Source organism: Chaetura pelagica, unplaced genomic scaffold, assembly GCF_000747805.2.
Source record: "Chaetura pelagica isolate M959 unplaced genomic scaffold, ChaPel_1.0 scaffold456, whole genome shotgun sequence".
Taxonomy (NCBI): Eukaryota; Metazoa; Chordata; class Aves; order Apodiformes; family Apodidae; genus Chaetura; species Chaetura pelagica.
In genome coordinates this window covers 2115908-2137107 of record NW_009953574.1, presented here as the reverse complement: position 1 = coordinate 2137107, position 21200 = coordinate 2115908, and the positions used below count along the sequence as shown (strand labels likewise).

The window sequence follows — 21200 nt, the reverse complement described above, 5'->3', positions numbered from 1 at the left end:
CCTTATTTTCTGTTTTATCAGCAGAACAGCACTTGTCAAGACCACTGCTTGGCTTTCCTTTCCTTGTCATTCAGAGGGAAATGCTTCTGCCTTGACAGAGAAGATGTTTCCTTACAGCCAGACAAGCAGCCCTGGCTGAGCTGCAGCACAGTCAGCTCATCAAAGCTGCAACAAAGCTGCTGTTGTGCTGAACCACAGCAAAGCAAACAGCCCCTGCCTGGTGTCATTCAGGCCTCTGCTTTCAGCCCTATTCCAGCAACAGCCCCACTCTTTTCCATAAAGCCACCAGAGCAAGCAGGGACTGTGGAAACCCAGCCCTGGGAGCAGGTGTGTGGCACGTCCCGGCCTCACAGGGCATCACCCTCCTCAAGGCTCCCTCAGTGCACTGAGATTGTATCACCAGCTCCTCTCACCAGCTCCCAGCAGAGGGAAAATGGGATTATTTGCATTTCTGTCCTCACAGGCCAGGCTTTACAAACAAATATCATTCAGCTGAGGAAAACGGGGGCCCTGGAGGTGGTGGGAAGCTGGGGCTTTGCTGGTGAGCTGGTAAATCCCATTCCCTCTTTCCCAGCACAAAGAGGGATCAGGCAGAAGAAGAGCAAAGGAGCTTCCTCTTCTCCAGCCCCAAGTGTTCTTCTCTGTGGGAAGCTGAGGACATTGAGAGCACAGGGGATTTTAAGAAGGGATTAGGCAAATTTGGGGGTGACTGGCACGTGGGGACCACAGTGATCCACTCCCACTCCTGTGCTGGAAAGTGAAGACACCTGAAGCAGGAGAAAAAGCTGGAATTTCAGTTGGGGGGAAAAAAAAGGCAAAAAATAAGAAAAAAAGCTTTTTGTTTAGTCTTTTACTGTTTTCCTATTTTATTCTTTTAGACTATTTTACTATTATTTTACAATACTTTACTATTTTAGCCTTTTACTATTTTAGCAAAATAATTTCCCTTGCCCTGAAATATTTTAATATGGTCCTGGATACCTTCAACAGTGGCAATTTGTCCTGCTGAGAGCAGTACAGTGTGTAAAAGCATTTTCTGGCCATATACACAGTGTTTCAGTGTGGAGCAGGATAACCATCCAAAAAGACTGACATCACCTAACTAGGGACATTCACAAAAGGCAACATTTGGATGCAATGGCAATAAAAGCCTTTTTTTCCCCTCATGTAAAACTTGGACAGGTATCAGGATATTCAAGCATTACATTTGCTCGCAACAAAGCTGCTCCTCCAACATCCCCAAATAGTTATTTTTCAGGATTTCCTCCTAAAAGACACCCACTTTTCCAAGGGGAGAGGGCAGGAGCAGGCAGGCCAGGGCTTCAGGGAGGAGGGCAGCATCCCGAGGATTGGTTTTTCCATAGCTCCCTCTAGTGTGTACAGTCCAAAATGGGATTTAACACGTACTTTGAATTTCATAGACTTGACACAAGCTGAAATAGATTTAATACAACGGGTGCTTAAAGCATATTTCCAGAGTAAATGCTCCTTTTGGTAGAAATTTCATCATTTGGCACAGAAAAACATCTACTGGGGTGGCAGGGCCAGCCTGCTGCATTTCCCATGCTCACAGAGTCTGATTTCCCATGGTTTTGAACCAGAAATTAAAAGGTCAGAAAGACTCTTCTGTAATAGCAGCTCTGGCCTATTTTTCACCTATCACTTTTTCATTTATTCATGTCTTCCTCAGGGACTAATCTACCTATTAGAATATTAAGGTTATTTTCTGAGTCTAATCTAAGAAAATAAATTAAAAAGTCTAAACCTTTCATTAGACCTGAGAGAGGCAGAATTTCTCGGTCAAGGAGAGCTGAGACACTCAGGAATAGATGTCCAGCAAATAACATTTATTAATTATGCATATTCATACCCACAGCTGTGGGCAGCAGGCAGCCTCCACGAGCAGACTCATAGAAGGCTGCCTGCAAACTAATGTGTTAAGTAAATAGCTCTTTTATTGGTCTAAGTAGTCACGTAGTAAAGGAGCTCACATTTCCAAGTAGCCATGGAGCAAAAGAATAGAAAAGCTATTAAAACCCAGAGGAAGATAGATTGCATGATATTGCCTAAATTAAAGCCTAAATTGGCACAGATGTAAACATTAAGGTTCCTACTTTCTTCCAGTTCTGAATACCAAGCTTGGGAGATCAAGCCTGAATACCAACTTGGCCAGCACAAATAAATCCTTCCAATAAATGTGGTTTGGGTTTGTTGGGGTTTTTTTCCTCCTGTAATTTTTTTTTTTTTGGTTGTTGTTTAGTCTTTGCATGCACTCTAAGGCCAAAATCTTGACTGTACTGGGAAGAACAGGGCCATTATGGCTTCAAGTAACTCATGTCCCAATGTCAGCCCACCCTGCCAGCCCGGAGCAGCTGGAGGACCCCACGCCTGGTGCTCAGCACCTCTGAGCTCAGCCCCCCACTGCTGCAGAACAGGAGCCAGGCTTCATCTGGAGACAGCAGGAACTGGAGAATCCCCTGCTCCCTTTGGTGGCTTGTTCCAGCAGTTAATCACCCCCGTTCAGAAATTTCTGCATGAACCAGTAACGTAAAATTAATGATTTCTCTCCCCTCCTGCCCTGGCTGCCTGCTTGGGCTGTTTGTCCTACTGACAGCAATGATTCAACAATCTAAGAAACATTGTACTTCGTTTACAGTATTAACAGCTGAGTGTATTGATACAGAGATTGTATTTATGCTCAAGGAAAGGCTGTTCTGCAGCCTGCAGAAGGTGACAAAAGGAGTCACCTTTAGATCTTAATCTCTAGTGTTTCCTTTGCAGTCTCTGGTTTAATTTTTTTTTTTCACAGAAGTGACAGAAGCCAGGTCAAATCATAGAAACATGGAATGGTTTGGGCTGGAAGGGACCTTAAAGATCATCCAGTCCCAACCCCCTGCATGGGCAGGGACACCTCCCACCAGCCCAGGTTGCTCCAAGCCCCATCCAACCTGCCCTTCAACACTCCCAGGGAAGGGGCAGCCACAGCTTCCCTGGGCAAACTGGGCCAGGCTCGCACCACCCTCACACTAGAGGATTTCTTCCTGATGTCTCACCTAAATCTCCCCTCTTCCAGTTTTTATCCACTTCCCCTCATCCTCTCACCACAAGCCCTTGTAAGAAGTCCCTCCCCAGCTTTCCTGTAGCCCCTTCAGGTACCGGGTTTGTTCAGTTGGGATTTTGGGCACGGGCTGCCAGATTTAGCAAAGAACCAGCAGGCAGGAACATGTGGGCCCCAGTCCCCTTTTGTCACCGCACCTTATACATTTCTAGCCCTGGCACTGATGTCCTGCCCACTGCCCAGGTGGCTTAGGAGGTGAAACTGCTGGCTGAGCATGTTCAGCGAACTCCATCCTGCTCAAGAGCTGAGCACCATTTGAGGGGCAGAAACTTCATCTCTGCTCTGCTTCTCCCCATCCAAAATCTGACCCCCTGCTCACAGAAAACCAGTGCAGCCAAAGCAGATAATGCTGCCCCCCTCTGCCCTGCTGTGGGGAAAAGAGAGAGATCAGCTTGGACAAATGCAAAGGGCCACAAAACGTGCACTGCCTGAAAGAGCCATCACAGTGATTTGAAAAGCAACGTGGTGTTTGACAAAGAGCCAGCGTGACTCCCTCCAGATGGGCAGCGACATCCCAAATGGCCCTGGGAGGGAGTTAAAATTCTGCAGGCAGCACGTTGCATGTGCTGATGCCAATGCAGCATTTCCTCTGCAAGGCCATAAAAAGGAAAAAAAATGCCTTGCACTAGTGTGACCCATCTGTGGGGGGAAGCCACACAGCGTGGGTCAGCAGCGCCCTGAGGTCCCTGTCCCCACAGAGCCAGCCCCATGCAGGCTGCTGGCGTGGCCAGCCAGGCAGCTGCAGAGTGCACGGTGCTCTGAAAGCACCAAGGAGAAGGAATGGCCTTCATGGATTTTGTGTTCTCTCCATGACAAAGCTTGAGGACACCATGGAAGGGAGCAGCCCTGCTCTTGCTGCTGTGAAATCTGTCACTGCTGTTGCAAACCTTGCCTCCTCTGCCTGCTCTGATGGTGGCACTGCCACCCTGCGTGCTGGATCAGCCCTGGCAGCCAGCAGGAGCTCAGCAGAACCTGCTGCATGTGGCCTCCCTGGGCAGGACCTGGCACCGTGCTGGGCTGAGCCGTGGAGGGACCCGCGAGCAAGCCCAGCATGGAGGCAGCCAGAACAGAGGTGCTGCCCAAAGCATAGCAGAACAGAGGGATGTGGGGCTGTGACAAGGACCCACCACTGACACTGTCCTTATCTGTGCCCCTGCTGGCCCACCCTGAGCAGTCCCAGTGCCACTGCCCTGCTCCAGCAGATGGGGGGTCCCTGTTCCCCCGCATCCCCCTCTGAGGAGGGGACTGACCCGCTCGTGACTCACCAGCTGCAGTGTCTCCCAGGGTGATGGTCACATCCCAGGCTCCTTGGTGAGGGGAAGAGCTCTCCACCATTCCTCTCAGCAATAACCATCCGTGTGTCACCTCGTGGCTCAGACACTTGCCAAGGACACAGCGGGCACTGCACCAGCCTGGGACACCTCCGGGCGTGACTTCTCCCCGTGGAAGCTTGGATGCTGGAGCACAGGGCCTGAAATAAATCCCCTCCCCATTATTCCCCTCTATTTGCACTGTAGGAAGGCATTTTTCAGTATTTTAAAAACCCGGCGTATCACAGCTTTTTGATTCACAGTTCATTACTGCCAGGAAGCACCTGGAACTTTTACATGTATAAATAAACAGTGCAGCCCCATTAATTTTGCACAGCATCCAATTCAGCTTTATGTTCTTGAATCAGGGCTTAAAGGCTGGCCTGCCCAGCCTCCCTGCTCCCAGAGAGGATGGGCAGCTCTTCATCCCACCTCCAGGCCCCTTCCACCCTGTGCCAGCCCAACCCTCACCCCCTGGACCACTTCATTTTTGGGCTGCACCCACGTGCAGGTGATGAGACCAGCTCCTTGATGGCAAGAGGGAGCCCTAATGCTGGCAGAGGCAGGATGGACAGGACATGGGGCCACCATTTCTGCCTGCATGGCTACACCCCAGCAAGCCCTGGTGTTATCAGCCTGAGCTGCAGCTCCCAAACTGAAGGTAACTAATAAATCTTATAAAAACCCCAAGCTCTGTGAGCCCAGCGCCTCCAGAGCTGCTTATTTGCAGGAAAAAAACCCCAAATTGTAGTAATTTCAACTTGCTTTATTTTTTTGTCTTGCTCTGAGCTCTATCTGACATTTCTTTCAGGCAGCACAGTAAGCATGTGCAAGAAATAAGGCAATCACCTCATCAGTGTTTCTGGTGCATTTATACAATCCTGCAGCTCCCAGGTGCCAAATGCTGAAGGGAAATGCTTGTTCATTCTGAGAGTTTTGTCTGAAACTACTTTGAATATTGATGGCTTTTTTTCTTACGATACTAATGGGGCAACGAGCACAAACTGGAGCACAGGAGGTTTAACCTAAATAGAAGACAATACTTCTTTGCTCTGAGGGTGACAGAGCCCTGGGACTGGTTGTCCAGGGATGTTGTGGAGTCTCCATCCCTGGAGACTTTCCAAACCACCTGGACATGCTCCTGTGGGATCTGCTCTAGGGGATCCTGCTCTGGCAGGGGGGTTGGACTAGATGATCTCCAAAGGTCCCTTCCAACCCCCACCACTCTGGTTCTGTGAAGCACGACGTACTCCTTCACTCTGGGGACACCAGGTGAGCTGATACCTCCTGGGTCTCCAGCGATAGCAGGAGCCGCTGCCGCTGGCTGGAGCAGGGGAGCTGGAATAAATCCCTGCAGCAAATCCTGCAGCAAATTCTGGAGCACCAGCACCAATCACCCTGCAACTGCCAAAGCCACTGTGGCTGGGTGGTTTGTGCAGCTCCCAGCCCAGGGGATGCTTGTGGAGGCTGTGGGGGCTCCAACAGGGCTCCAAAGTGCCTCCCAGCATCGCTGAGTTACTTTTCAGAAGGGTTGTCAGGCCCTGGCACAGGCTGCCCAGGGAAGTGGTTCTGTCACTGTCCCTGTGGGTGTTGAAGAGACATGTAGGTGTGGTGCTGAGGGACAGGGTGCAGTGCTGGGTATGGCAGTGGTGGGTTAGTGGTTGGACTGGATGACCTTGAAGGTCTTTTCCGATCCAAAACATCTGATGATTGTAAAGGAAACTCAAGTCTTCAAATCAGTACTAAACTGTGGGGACAGACCACCTCCCAGTGGGCACTTTTTCACATGGGTCTTGTTGCCCAGAGGCACTGGGGGCCCCTGGCCCAGCTGAGGTTTCTCACACAGCCACATAACCACTTTCTGTACTCTTTAACACCGAAATCCCTGCCATAGGGCTGTCCTGGGGCTGGGTTACAGGCAGAGCAGAACTACAGGTACCCCACACCCCCAGCCCCACAGCAGTATCTTCCCAGAACATACCTGGTGGGTGCTGCATCCAGGTGGGCTCTCACCCCGGGCAGGAGCCAGCCCTGACCTCCAGAGTCCCAGCCTGCAGGGAGGGGGCCCTGCCCTGTCCTGCTTAAAAGGGGATTGACTTGGAAGTGCAGAAGCAGCTGATGCTGCTGAGGGTGCTGCAGCCATTCACACAGCTTTATTCATTAGTAATTAGGCAGGCGTTGTCTGGCATCTAGATTAATCCCACTTTTAATTATTTTGAAACTGTGTGATATTTCCCAGGCATTAAAGATTATGTACACTCTTGCTGATTCCACAGCAATTATTCTAATGTAATGATGTCCATTAATACCCTTCCCAGCTTGCCATGCCCAGAGGGGAAATTCCCAGTTTCCCCCTGTGGAGCACACACCTCCCACACAGCATAACCCCCCTACCCACCTGCTTATATTGTGCAAAATAATACTTTCCACGTACTCCACCTAATATTAATAACATTACAGAGCTGTTGCTATAATGAGCTCCGAGCATGAAGTGCAAGGGGGGAGAGAGACCCCACGAGGCTCCGTGTCTACTCACAGCATCTCCTGTGTGGGGCCAGAAGCAGAGACCCTGCTGGAAAAACAAGAGCATCTTTCCTTCCCTGGGAACTCACACTCAGCTGCAGTCCCCCCACCCCCCAAAAAAAAAAAAAGCAGTTTACATTTGTAAGGCTTTTTGAAAGGAAAAGATCCACCCCAGGTTGGGCTAAACCATTTCACCTGGAACCAAAGGATTGATTCAGCTTGTGGATCATTTGAACTCCTCGCAAATAACAATTTACTCATCACCTTTACAATTTAAAGTGAGGGTTTAAAAAGATAACGTAATTTCAAGGAGCAACAATAACAGAAATGTGAGCTGAGATGCTCAAAACATGCGGGTTGTTCTGAAATTTCACCTTTCATTTGGCCTAAATAGCCCTTGAACGGCGCTCCAACAGGGCTCCAAAGTGCCTCCCAGCATCGCTGAGTTACTTTTCAGAAGGGTTGTCAGGCCCTGGCACAGGCTGCCCAGGGAAGTGGTTCTGTCACTGTCCCTGTGGGTGTTGAAGAGACATGTAGGTGTGGTGCTGAGGGACAGGGTGCAGTGCTGGGTATGGCAGTGGTGGGTTAGTGGTTGGACTGGATGACCTTGAAGGTCTTTTCCGATCCAAAACATCTGATGATTGTAAAGGAAACTCAAGTCTTCAAATCAGTACTAAACTGTGGGGACAGACCACCTCCCAGTGGGCACTTTTTCACATGGGTCTTGTTGCCCAGAGGCACTGGGGGCCCCTGGCCCAGCTGAGGTTTCTCACACAGCCACATAACCACTTTCTGTACTCTTTAACACCGAAATCCCTGCCATAGGGCTGTCCTGGGGCTGGGTTACAGGCAGAGCAGAACTACAGGTACCCCACACCCCCAGCCCCACAGCAGTATCTCCCCAGAACATACCTGGTGGGTGCTGCATCCAGGTGGGCTCTCACCCCGGGCAGGAGCCAGCCCTGACCTCCAGAGTCCCAGCCTGCAGGGAGGGGGCCCTGCCCTGTCCTGCTTAAAAGGGGATTGACTTGGAAGTGCAGAAGCAGCTGATGCTGCTGAGGGTGCTGCAGCCATTCACACAGCTTTATTCATTAGTAATTAGGCAGGCGTTGTCTGGCATCTAGATTAATCCCACTTTTAATTATTTTGAAACTGTGTGATATTTCCCAGGCATTAAAGATTATGTACACTCTTGCTGATTCCACAGCAATTATTCTAATGTAATGATGTCCATTAATACCCTTCCCAGCTTGCCATGCCCAGAGGGGAAATTCCCAGTTTCCCCCTGTGGAGCACACACCTCCCACACAGCATAACCCCCCTACCCACCTGCTTATATTGTGCAAAATAATACTTTCCACGTACTCCACCTAATATTAATAACATTACAGAGCTGTTGCTATAATGAGCTCCGAGCATGAAGTGCAAGGGGGGAGAGAGACCCCACGAGGCTCCGTGTCTACTCACAGCATCTCCTGTGTGGGGCCAGAAGCAGAGACCCTGCTGGAAAAACAAGAGCATCTTTCCTTCCCTGGGAACTCACACTCAGCTGCAGTCCCCCCACCCCCCAAAAAAAAAAAAAGCAGTTTACATTTGTAAGGCTTTTTGAAAGGAAAAGATCCACCCCAGGTTGGGCTAAACCATTTCACCTGGAACCAAAGGATTGATTCAGCTTGTGGATCATTTGAACTCCTCGCAAATAACAATTTACTCATCACCTTTACAATTTAAAGTGAGGGTTTAAAAAGATAACGTAATTTCAAGGAGCAACAATAACAGAAATGTGAGCTCAGATGCTCAAAACACGCGAGTTGTTCTGAAATCTCACCTTTCATTTGGCCTAAATAGCCCTTGAACTCAGCTCTGTTTACTGTAGCTTTCATCAATCGCAAACTTAATTTATCAGAAAATTTACTATTCACTTGCAAAATGAATGTTTGTGCCACTGGCCCCCAAATCTCTGGAGCTGAGACTTCATGAGGAGAATGAGGGCTCAAGTAAATGCCATGCCAGGAGTCATTGCCATGTGGTCTGTCTATGAACGCCCATCAGAAAAATACATCTATTTGAAAAAAAACTCTATATATTCTATAGTTTATACAGCTTATGTAGAGGTTTATGTCAACAACTGCTGGTAAACATCCTTGCAAGTGAAAACCTTATCTGCAGTCATACAGGGAAGATACAAATTCAAAAAGAGTACCAAAAGGCAGCAGTCATATTGTCTTGAAAATGAACACTCTGCCTCACTACAAAGATGCTTTGCATATATATTGTTTCAGCATTTCTTGCTCCCAAAACAAGAAGCCATCTAAACTCACCTGCCTGGCCTAATGCACGCTGGCAGAGCTAAGCTGCATGACAAAGCTTCTGGGTAGAGACCACAGGTAAATTGTCTGCTAGATCCTCTTGAAGCTTAGAGCCAAATTTGATTTCAGGTCTAAACTCGTCACTCGGTCTCTAGAGACAGCAGAGCAGCAATATTAGCATGATGGCAACGCTGTTGACTCTGAACTCAAGAAATGGATTAAATGAAATTACACTCCTCCCTGATGAGGCTGGTGGAACAGGGAGATTGCTTCAGGAAATCCAGAATTGAATTTCATAGGTAAGAGTTCAGATGTTGTGCTATTTGCTCGGGAAGGTTTTGCGCAGGCGGTTCCTCCTCACCACGCAGGAGCCACGGCTGGCAGTGGGATGGGAAGGACAGATGGTGCCAGCTGACTCCAGAGCCCAGATCCCACCTTTGTTCACCATCATGACTTGGTTTGTCATTGCTAAGGCCACCTTGGGAGGCAGGAGATCCCAGCTGTCCCAGCCTCCCCATTCCCACATGCAGTGGGAAGGACCCACTACTGCTCCTTTCCCTCCCATGCGCTGCCCACCCTGGCAGGGTCCACCAGCAACTAAACCATCCCCAGCTCCACCTAAACCCTTCATAGAGACAGGGATGTATTTGCAAGCAAAAGATTTAAATCTACCACCTGCTTGGAAAACATTTCTCTTGCAGAAGATGTCTCTGTAAAGATGGCCTCTCCACCTGGAGCTGCCCTCTGTGCCTCCCCAGGAGCACGTGGGCCAGCCTGGCAGCCCAGGTCTGCAGCTGAAGCTTTGCATCCATTTGAGATGTTTCCTCAATTATTCCTGGCTGAAATTAAAGAGAAGAGATGTATCCATTTTTCTTCCTTCTTTCCTTGTGATTTCATGAGCTGAAACACCAATTGCTCTGGCATCTATCCGGTCTTATTCACATCTCTGATCATTTTGCATAATGTGCTAATTTTAAAAATTACATGAAAAAGAAAGCCCATTAGTTCACTTTTCCTCAAGAAAAGAGGCATAATAGGAAGCAAACATGTATTACAGCCCACTAAATATATCATGTTATATAAAGAGGTTGAAAAGTTCATTGACAAAAATCAGCTGAGAATTTCACTTCAAACAATCCTGATGTCCCACGTACCTTTTGACTAAGTTTTAGTCCCAAAATACTAACCCCAAATAGAGCACTTTGCAGGTTTCACTGCTATCAACTTCCCAGCCTTTTGCAGGACAAAATGAATCAACCCATTTGGTGGATGGTCACATCCAGAGGGTCATGGTCAACAGCTCAATGTCCAGATGGAGATTTGGTTTTATTTCTCATTATCCTACTCTCATTTGATTGGTAATAAATTTATTTCCCCAAGTTGAGTTTTGCCCATGATGGCCATCAATGAATGGTCCCTCCCTGTCCTAATCTCAACCCAGAAACCTTTAGTTCTATTTCCTCCCCCTTGTCCAGCTGAGGAAGGGAGAGACTGAGCAGCTTGGTGGGCACCTGACATCCAGCCAGGGTCACCCACCATGAAAAGGGGCACCTCTGTCCTCACAGGGAAATTCAAGGAAGTCAAGGCAAGGTGTCCTATGGACAACTTGCAGGTCTACTGCCCTGCTGTGTGTCCTGCAAGCCTGCTGATCTTTTACAACCACCATGAAAAAAGGCCTCCATCCAAATGGGAAAAAACCCCATGATTTCTAGCTCATCTGGGGCATTATGCTCAATTCATTCTCACCTGCTTTTGAAACTGAGGCTGGTTTGGCTTTTTTGTGTTTTAAAATGTCCCAGGAAGGGATACAGCAGGATGCCCTGGAAGTCAGCACCTAGGCAGCACCTTCCAGGGCCAGCTGGAACAAAAATGGAGAGTATCATGTAAAGGAGAAAGAAAGAAATCATTCTCATACACACATAGAAACAATCCATTAATAATGCTGCAGACCATTGACAATCACATTTCAAATCACCAGAAACCACAGCTTGTTTTTGTGAGGAAGACTGCCCAGGAAAGCAGTGAAAAGCTCTGGAACAACTCTTGAACCAATGAAAGTCCAAAGTGGCTTCACCCTTGAAAGCTGCAGCTTCAATGCACTTCAGAAAAGCTGGGATTTAAACTCATTACTTACCTGCCAACTGCTATTTCATTTGTGTCAAAGTTCCTGTTCATTCTGGCCTGCACGATTCCCAAGGCACCATCAGATAAAGAAATAATCACATGAAAGTCAGAAGACTGTAGTTAAATTTTATTTATCAGTTCTATTGTTAAATTACACAATCAAAGTCAGTGGATTGGCCTGTAAATCTACACAGTAAGACAGAGTCTACAGTGGAAATCAGTCGAATTTTGATATGGTTATGACAAAATGGCATCCCGATATTTGTATAGCCCCTATATACAATTAACAGTATACACAAAGAAAATGCAACTAGGCTCTGTAAACCATGCACACCACAGCATAAAAACAAAATGCACCTTCTGCAACAGGCCCTCCAGCTCACCCAGGGTGAAGCCCTGTTGGCAGCAGTGCCTTTCAGTTTGAAAAGCGAATCGTTTTCCCCCGTAAAAACCAAAATACAACCAAGACATCCTATTGGCAGCTGCAGTTCTAATTTAAAATTTAAAAATAAAAATTAAAAAAAAATTAATAAAGTTGCTGTACATGAAGTTATTCTCTTCTCCAAGCTGCTAATGCAGGGTATTGGTTTGCTGCTGCTTTGCTCTCTGCTTGCCCCTGGCAGGGTTGCTGCCTGCCCAGGCTGTGACACCTCAGGTGTAAAACAACTCTCCCATAAATAAGGTGTGCAGCCCTAAGGTGTTTTTAAACCTTCTGCTTCGTTTTATACCCCCCAACCCTCTTGATGTACAGAATATTACAGGCAAAAGGCAATAGTGCAAGTGAGCCTTGTAAGCGCTGTGAACACTGGGACAAAAATGGCCCTTTTTGGGGTGTCTCTGGCACCAGGCACCCCCACCGAGGGCACCCTTTGGTGCCATGCTCGGGAGCTCTGCAGGCCACGTGCAGCATTTCTGAACTTGCTGAATGTTCACCCCGAGCCTTGCCTTTTGTGTTTTATTTATTTATTATTATTATTTTGCATAGAGATTGAATGGAGCCCCTCACACACCTCCCGCCCCCGTCTCTCCTCCTGGTGAGGTCCCGGTGAGGCTGGGGGGGTGCAGGTGAGCCCAGCACAGCTCCAGCTCTGCACCCTCTGCCCAGCAGAGCCTGCTTGGGAAGGGGCTGCTGTGTCCCCTTGCAGCCTTCTCATCCTCTCTAACTATGGCTATGGTAAAACTGGTTTCCATCATTTTTAGTCATCTCTCATCCATCATTGCTAGGAAGGGCTCGAGAGTGTATGGGGAAAAAAACAACCCACAACACAAAAGCAGCCCTGTTCTTATCTGGTGTAACAAAGATTTACTGGAAGCAAATCCTAATTCAAGTGTAAATCTACTGCTTTCATTGAGCAATTCTCTCCGTAATATTGCTGGGATTAAGAGAGATTTATGACTTTTGAAAGACACCACACAAATACCTGCAATGTAATTTCATCTAGTTTATACCACCTGATTATTAAGGAATGATCAGTTTAGCATCACGTACTGTAAACGGGCAAGAAAGACTCAAAATTAGACAGTCAGAGGACTATATAATTTGGAAAAGACTTTATGAAACGTGAAGATGTGCTGTAACTTTCCCAGAATGGTTAAAATCATATTGATACTGCCCTGAAAAATTCTGGAAACAGTGTCTTTAACATCAGCATTGAGTTCAGAACACTGTGTCTGTCTTCTTTTTTTTTTTGTCTTTTTTTATTTAAATATGAGCTAGACCAAGCTGAAAACTCTAAACAGCAGTAGGTAGAAAAAGTTTAAAATTTTAAATATTTTTATATAGCTAGAGAAATCACTTCTATTCCTTTTAAAAGCCAATATTATACATAAAACTAGTCGATATTTTTTTCTTTCTTTCTAGACCTTTATTGTTCCCTCCGTTGTCCATTCATTAACTTGGTAAATATCATCAGCAGTCAGTGCCCTTGACAACACATTATTAAAGTGAAATTAAGATGAAATCAAAGGGAAAAGGTTTTGCTCATATATTGTATTATGAGAGTATGCTAAATGCTCATTATTAGGAAATGAGTTTGCTTCCCAGATAGATTTCAGCCGAGCATCATAAACATTTTCCAGCATCCCATTTTGTACTCATAACTAATTTACGGATCTTTTTTCCCCCCTCCCTCCCCCCCTTCCCCCCTTTGAAATAAACGTCCAAGCAACCATTTCCGATGAGCCTCCTCGGCTCCTGGATTTCATAAATAATCCATCCAACCTAAAAAGGACAATTTAATTACACGCTAAGATGAAGTGTTCCACGTACAGTACAACATTTACTGCGAAGGCAACCGCAAAGGCAACATTTTTAACCTCTTTTTGCTTCCAACCCTCGAGGAGCGTTGCTGGCGTGGACGGCTCCGTTGCCTCCCAGGGGTGGGGGGGGTCCTGCTTTCAGGGGGTGTCCCCCTCCCCACACTACCGCCGCCACCGCTCCACGTTCCCTGTGTAGTCAGAACTGGAGCTGTTCTCCCCCGGCTCCCTCAGGCGCCCGTGCTTGGCCCTCAGGATCTTGCGCTGCTCCTGGCGCTTCCGCCGCGCCTCCTGGTGCTCCTTCTGCCGCATGAACTGGTACCTCTGCAAAAACAGGTCTTTTGCATAATCGTACAACTCCATGTCTAAAAAATTGAGGGCCTCGATGCGCCGCTGAGTCTGCTCGTCTATCTCCACGCTGGAGGCCCTCGTGCTGTTGTACTGCGTGAAGGGCGAGATGAAGTTCATGTTGAAAGTCTTCTCAAAGAGATACTGAGTCTTCCGCTGGAACTCGGTCAGGCCAAAGAAGGCCATCCTCTTCAGGTTCTCCTTGGCACTGTCCAGCAGAACCTTGTTTCTCTGCTCCTCGGGCATGACCGACAGGTTGTAGCATCCCACCAGGCTGAGGTCGGAGAGCATGCGGACCTGGCGGTTGTTGGCGAGGTTGTAGGGGCAATCCATGAACTCCTGCAGGGAACAGCCCGACCAGTCGTCCCCCGTGTAGCAGCTGGGCAGCTCCTCGGTGGTGGGGGAGCGGCCGTCGCAGACGTGCAGGGACGCCTTCCACGTGGCTCCTCGCTGGACGTGGCGCCATTCGCTCAGGTATCGGGAGACGGGGTCACGCAGGATGGTGATGTAGTAGAAATTCCTGCCGAGGGGAGAGGAAGGCAGAGTGTTTAGTCCCCCCTGTGCCCCCCCCAGCACACGGCGCATTAACGTTCAAAATGGATAGAAACTCGGGAGATGCTTTTGAGGGGCTCTCGGGAGGCCTGGGGCAGGGTGCTCCTCTGCCTGCTCGCCTCGCCAGGGGGAAGGGCAGCTGAACCAGCTCTCCAGGGGAAGCAGGAAGGGTTATACCCAGGAAAAAGTTCTTGCCTGCGAGGGTGCTGAGATGCTCAAACAGGTTGCCCAGGGAGGTTGTGGATGCCCCCTCCCTGCAGGTGTTCATGGCCAGGTTGGATGGGGGTCTTGACCAACCTGATCTAGTGGGAGGTGTCCTTGCTCATGGCAGGGGGTTGGAACTAGATGATCTTTTAAGATGTCTTCCAACCCAAACCATTCTACGATTCTGTGACCTACGTGCACATGTCTGGCTGCACTTGCCAGGTTTGGCCTCTACAGGGAGGGAAGGGAACCCCCAACCTCCCTGTGTGTGGCTGCCCACGTGGCAACATCGGAGCGACCGATGCTCTCCCCAGACCTTGGGAGAATAGTCAAAAGGATGTTCCAGGGGAAAAGCCTCAACTCAAGGACAGCACGGGTAGCACTGGCTCTTTAATTTTATTTCCCATACAACCGAGCTGGACTGACAAATTTACACAGTCTGCAAAAAGCTGCTCGTGCCACCTCTCCTGGTGAGCAGCCGTGGGTCTCAGCTGCAGGAGCCCCAGTGCAGCATCACACCTGTGAGGAAGACCCTTCCTACAAGACACTTCCTTTTGCAGGCCAGATAAATGGCATGTGCCCAGAAGGCCCAACCCACGTGCACTACAGAGAGCATCTGGGAAAAGCCCATGCAAATCCCATTTTATCTTCCTGCCTTCACCTGACACAGGAGTACAAGGATGAGAGAGCAGAGGTAAATGAAGACCTGGAAATCAAGGATGCATTGCAGCATTTTGTAATAGAAAATATTCCTAAGGGAGGTGCTGCCTTTGGTTTGGAGCAACAGGAGGGCGGCACACGTGGGGGACATGCTGCTTGCAGAGGAAAGCCAGCTGGAAAAGCTGAAAGCTCAACCTTATGTGCACCATTAAAAGATCACTGTGGGTCAGACATTAATAGCCACCATCACACGCTATGCTTTCCACCCCTGGCAGCCTGAAGCTGTGCACACCCAGCTCTTCACACCTCCTTTAATATGACCACAAACTCAGCAATGACACCTGAGGTACACTGCCAGGACACCTGCCATCTGCTTCAGCAAATGGAATTAAAGTAGCTCAATAAGCAAACTGGGCCACTCCTCCAGGATGAGGACACTGAGGAACATGTGCTGGGAGCCCTGAACCCCCGGGGTGCCATCACCACCTCCTTGGTGAAGCAGAATGGACATTCCTTTGCTTTCCTGAGCGGCCACCTCGCAGACAATCTTTTGTTCCCTATCGTTTCCTTTGGCAGAAAAGCCACTAGATGTCAATGTTTTACAGAAAATTGTCTCCGGGTGGACTAGAAAGCGAATCACAAACACCCAACAGCACAGTCAAAAGGAAACCTGGAGAGTGACCATGCCTCTCTCCACTTAGAGCATCCAAGGTCATAAATAATTAAAGTACAATAAATTTGCAAAACGAGGTGAAGGGAGGGAGCTCTGTACAGCACCAGCAGCCGGGCACAGAGGCACCTCAGGCTCAGGGAGTGGGACACAGCACTCAGCACCATGCCTGTCCCCATCCTCACCCTGGTGCTGCTGCCACTCTCCTGGCTCCGAGAGCTTTGCACACAGGTTTACACTGTGGAAGGTACTTTCTCCCACAAGTACCATTAAACAATACGACAGTGAGAGCTGGAGTTAGGAAGGAGCAAGGACAAAGGTGACTTTCATGTCGCACGGCTGAGCGGCAGCTGCCAACCTCACATTGTCCCTTGCAAAGATGGGGAGGGTTTCATCCTGTCTCATGTCCACAGGACTCTGGCAGTGCTGGAGAACCCAACCTGGAAAGGGGAGGGGCCTTCCATCACCCCAACCAGTCACTCCAACAAGAAGGTGCTGCCCCTGGTCATGCTTGTGCACCAGGCTCCTTCAAAGCATCTCCAGGGCAACCTCAAGCCCCTTCTTTAACTCCTGTCAGGACTCCATGACCTTGTGTCCAGTTTATTGGGATACTGCACTAACACAATGCCCTGACCCTCAAGCCACACCAAGTGAGTGCCCTATAGCACTAACCTCCATACTAACTATAGCAACAAATCTCTGACGACCGAGGAGGCAAAAGCAAAGCTCTGCTTACCCTGGAGCACCTCGTCCAACCTGGCCCAACAGCAGTTTGGAGGGGAGCAGGGTGCAGGCACTGGGGTGCTGCTGGCTGAGGGAGAAGGCCAGCAAAACTGTGTGCTCTAAGGTCATCACAGCGATCGATGGAGAGTTAATGCAAGAAGGCAAACAAACCCTGAGCCAAGATCGATACCGCGAGCGTTTTATCACAGCTCAAACTCCTCAGCCGCGCTGCCCTTCTGCTCTTTGGTCACAGGCGGTGACAAAGCACCTCCCTTGGCTGCTGTTGTAAAAACAAAAGGATGAATTAAAACTTGTATGGTGGTGGGAGAAACTGTGTCATAACGGATCACCATCCTCCCAGGTGGCCAGCAGGCTCAGCTGGGCAGATACCTCCATCAGCTCCTGTCACGGGAAAATGCTGCAGGGAGAGCGGGGAAAGGAGGCTGAACAGCAACGCTCCTGGACTCTGCAGAGAGTGTGGTGGTGGCTGGGCTCCCTCCAGCACCCTGTGCTCAGGAATCCAGGCCATCAGCAGGGATACTTACAGCACACCCCAGATGGAATCCATATCCTACCTGGCCTGAGCCCGGCTCCCTGCAAATAGGTCCACGGCTGCACTTCTTATTTATACCATTTCCTTATTTCCCAGATGAATCCTGCTTTCCAGACAAAACTTACAGTGAGATGCTTTGCCAGCTGCTGGGCCAATCTCAGCTACTTTGTGTGTTTCTCCCCTTCTTAAGTTTCCCTGTTAAAATTCTACTGAAAAAGGTGCTGTCCCTGTTGGGAACACCAGCTTTGGGGTTAGCCCCAAGCCACTCTCATCCAAGTTAGGTATCACGGCAGCTCCACAAAAGCAGCCACACTGCTCTGGGTTTATCTGAGCTGAGCTTCAAAAAGTCACAAAAAAGCTTTAATGCATCATCAAGTCGGAGCTGTGCCAGAGATGGATTTGGCCACCAGTGCTTCGAGCATCCCTTCTGCTGCAACTGGGAGGAAGACTCAAAGCTTCAAAATTATTTTTAGCTCTGTACGTAACAGCTCGTTCTTTCTGCTATCTTAACAAGGGGGGGTGAGTTATTGCCTATTCCTTCAAGCTTGTGCTTCAGAGCCTGATAAACCATGCTTGTAGGTAGAGCTCAAACTTTATTGTGAACCATACTTCTCACTTTAAGAGCTGCACTCTTCAGAAACACAGGTTTTCTAATAAAGTTGAGCTGGATGCCTATGAAGCAGAGAACAAAGGAGCTCACAGGCAATTAAAAAAGAAGGTTGACCCTGGAGCTACCAGGAACACAAGATGGTGTGACAGTCCCTTGCTCTTGGTGCACAGCTATTCCCCAAGGCAGGTGGGGACCAAACAGTCCCATGACACTGAGTTTGCTGCATCACCTGCTCTGCTGATCACATCACTGCAAGGTTGAAGCCAGAGCATTTTCAGGAGCTGTGCATTATTCGCATGCAACCCCTTACCACAGAGGAGCTCAGGAAAGGGCAGAAGCTCCCTCAGATGAACATCAGAGAGCTGGGCTGTCTTGGTGCTTTGACCCATCCATGGGTGAGACAAGGAAAATGGAAAAATAGCAGAGACAGGCAGGGTGATGTGCTGGAAGCCAGGGATGGAGAGAGGAAAGACACAGCCTCCCCACAGCCACAGAATGGCAGCCCTCACACTGCACCCTCCCGGCATGCCAGCTGTCATGCCACCCCAGCATCACTGCAGTGCCAGAAAAGCCATGTTTCACCCAAGGGCCTGAACCACAGCTCCCTGACTGACCCAGCATCTCCAGGGCTGTGGCACTGCCACGTGAATGCCCCATGGTCCCAGGGCACTTTAATAACCTGCAGGGTGATGAAGATGCTCTCTCCTCCTCCTGCACAAGTGCTGCTGCCCCATGTCACCATCCCACAGACCCCACAGGAGTGACATGTTGGGCTGGGGGAACAGTGCAAGCCCCCTTTTTGCTATGAGATGAATTTTGCTAAGATAAGATGGATTTTGTTGACAGGGACCAAGAAAAGTGCTGTCAGCGGATGGACCCGCTTTCAGCTGCCTGGCTCCTCAGCTCAGAGCAGCCCCTTCTCTCCTCCTTCCACAGTCCCTGGAGAAAATATGAAGCAAACTGAAACCTCAAAGACCTCCGTGAATTTCTCTGAGGGGTTTACTGAGACTAAGCCATCTGCTTGCTTTGAAGGATAATTCTATGGTCACACAGTGCATTCGTGCCAGCCCCTTCCCCACCTCCACCCAGCACGGGGGCCAAACAAGAATCCTTTTTTCCAATCTAATGATTTTTAAGAGCATCCTTCTATTGAGCTTCTAAAAGCAACATTAAAGAAAAAAAATATGAATTGAGGTCGGAGTGAGGAGGTGTAAAACCCCAGGGGATGAGAGCACGGAGTAAAGTCAGAGACATCAGAGCCCAGAGAAGCTGCCAGGGAAGGGAGATGCAGCCACCCTCTCTGCAGCCTTCCTGAGGCTCATCCCATGTGGAGCTGCTCTGGCGAAATGAGGCAAGGAAGAGGTGACCTTGCTTCAGCATCAAAACAGGTTGGAACCTCCTGAAGCAAGAGTACATCTCATTCCAACCCAGCTGCCCCAGCCTCACAAAGCAGGACTGGCAAAGCAGCAACAACCCAGAAGGTGCAGAGGGAAAAAGGGTTATGCCCAAACCTGCGGATGGAGCACGTGGGGAATGCTTGTAGCTCCCTTTGCTGTGCCATGAGCCCCCTTGGCACAAGAGGCCTGGCAAAACAGCCCATCAGCAGCTGAGTATCTATCCTAAGGGCCTGAGAGCAGAGGGCTGCATGCTGGTGGCAAAGGGCCCACCAAGAATCTTTTGTCTCTCAGTTTTAACTCTTGTAGGTGCTCCCAGGGCACCTTAACCCCAATGGAGAGGTTCTAAGCAGCCAATGTGGGGTTCAAACAGGTACCATTTCCATCAGGACCACAATGAGGGATTTAGCTTGCCTTGTCTGAGCCCCTTTGGGTCCAAACTCCCACCAGTGCCAAGGCTGAGTATCGATCCCTGCCAGAGGACAGAGGCTGCTGAATTGCTTGCTGAGGCTGAGGAAGGCAGGAGGTCAGACAGCAGCTGCCTTTGGCCTGGAAACCCGAGCCTGGCTTGATGGAGCTATGAGGCAGGGAGCTGGAGAGCAGAGCTGAAAGCTGAACACCCCCTCACCATTACAGCCATTAGCATATGGATCACTAGGTGAGGGACTGAGTGACCTTTTCTCATTTCTGCAGAGAAATGAGGCAAGAGCAAAGAGGGCTCTGTAGGCTACAAAGGGTGAGAAACCCACAGCCTTTGCACAGGGAGAGCATCCCACCTCTTCCCCCCAACCCCCATATTGTGCCTGGGGCCAAACTAACCCAGGGAAACAGCTTTAGCAGAGGGCTATGATTTCCAGGGAGCATACTGGGGCAGTCCCGTTCACCCAGTGCATGCTGGTGGCAAAGGGCCCACCAAGAATCTTTTGTCTCTCAGTTTTAACTCTTGTAGGTGCTCCCAGGGCACCTTAACCCCAATGGAGAGGTTCTAAGCAGCCAATGTGGGGTTCAAACAGGTACCATTTCCATCAGGACCACAATGAGGGATTTAGCTTGCCTTGTCTGAGCCCCTTTGGGTCCAAACTCCCACCAGTGCCAAGGCTGAGTATCGATCCCTGCCAGAGGACAGAGGCTGCTGAATTGCTTGCTGAGGCTGAGGAAGGCAGGAGGTCAGACAGCAGCAGCTGCCTTTGGCCTGGAAACCCGAGCCTGGCTTGATGGAGCTATGAGGCAGGGAGCTGGAGAGCAGAGCTGAAAGCTGAACACCCCCTCACCATTACAGCCATTAGCATATGGATCACTAGGTGAGGGACTGAGTGACCTTTTCTCATTTCTGCAGAGAAATGAGGCAAGAGCAAAGAGGGCTCTGTAGGCTACAAAGGGTGAGAAACCCACAGCCTTTGCACAAGGAGAGCATCCCACCTCTTCCCCCCAACCCCCATATTGTGCCTGGGGCCAAACTAACCCAGGGAAACAGCTTTAGCAGAGGGCTATGATTTCCAGGGAGCATACTGGGGCAGTCCCGTTCACCCAGTAAAACCAGCGCCACCCTTTAAGTTGGCTCAAGCCACTGGTTTCTATCTAGGTCAAGCTCATCCAGATGGCAAGCCTGGCTAGGATGGCTGGGAGACCCAGACAGGCTTATGCAATGAATGGGAGGGAATTTTACCCAAGTGCCTCCATCTTGTTGAGTGGAGGTGGCTGAGGAATGGAAATTTGGGAATGTTTCCTATTCTGGGAGATGTTTTTTTCCCCAGTTTATGGACTTCAAGGTAAACAGGGCAGCCTGAAACCAAGTTAAGCTCCAGGTGAGGATGGACATTTTGAAAGGGAAGTTCCCTCTGAAGGG

At 49.3% G+C, this 21200-nt stretch overlaps 1 protein-coding gene across 1 annotated transcript; it reads right to left on the bottom strand.

Annotated features, from left to right (window-relative positions):
• Positions 1-13540: 13540 nt before the first annotated feature.
• Positions 13541-14573, bottom strand: HS6ST2 (heparan sulfate 6-O-sulfotransferase 2). The gene has a single exon (XM_009999693.1). It carries the CDS (start codon positions 14571-14573, stop codon positions 13806-13808), a length of 768 nt encoding a protein of 255 aa, XP_009997995.1. The 3' UTR covers positions 13541-13805.
• Positions 14574-21200: the final 6627 nt, after the last annotated feature.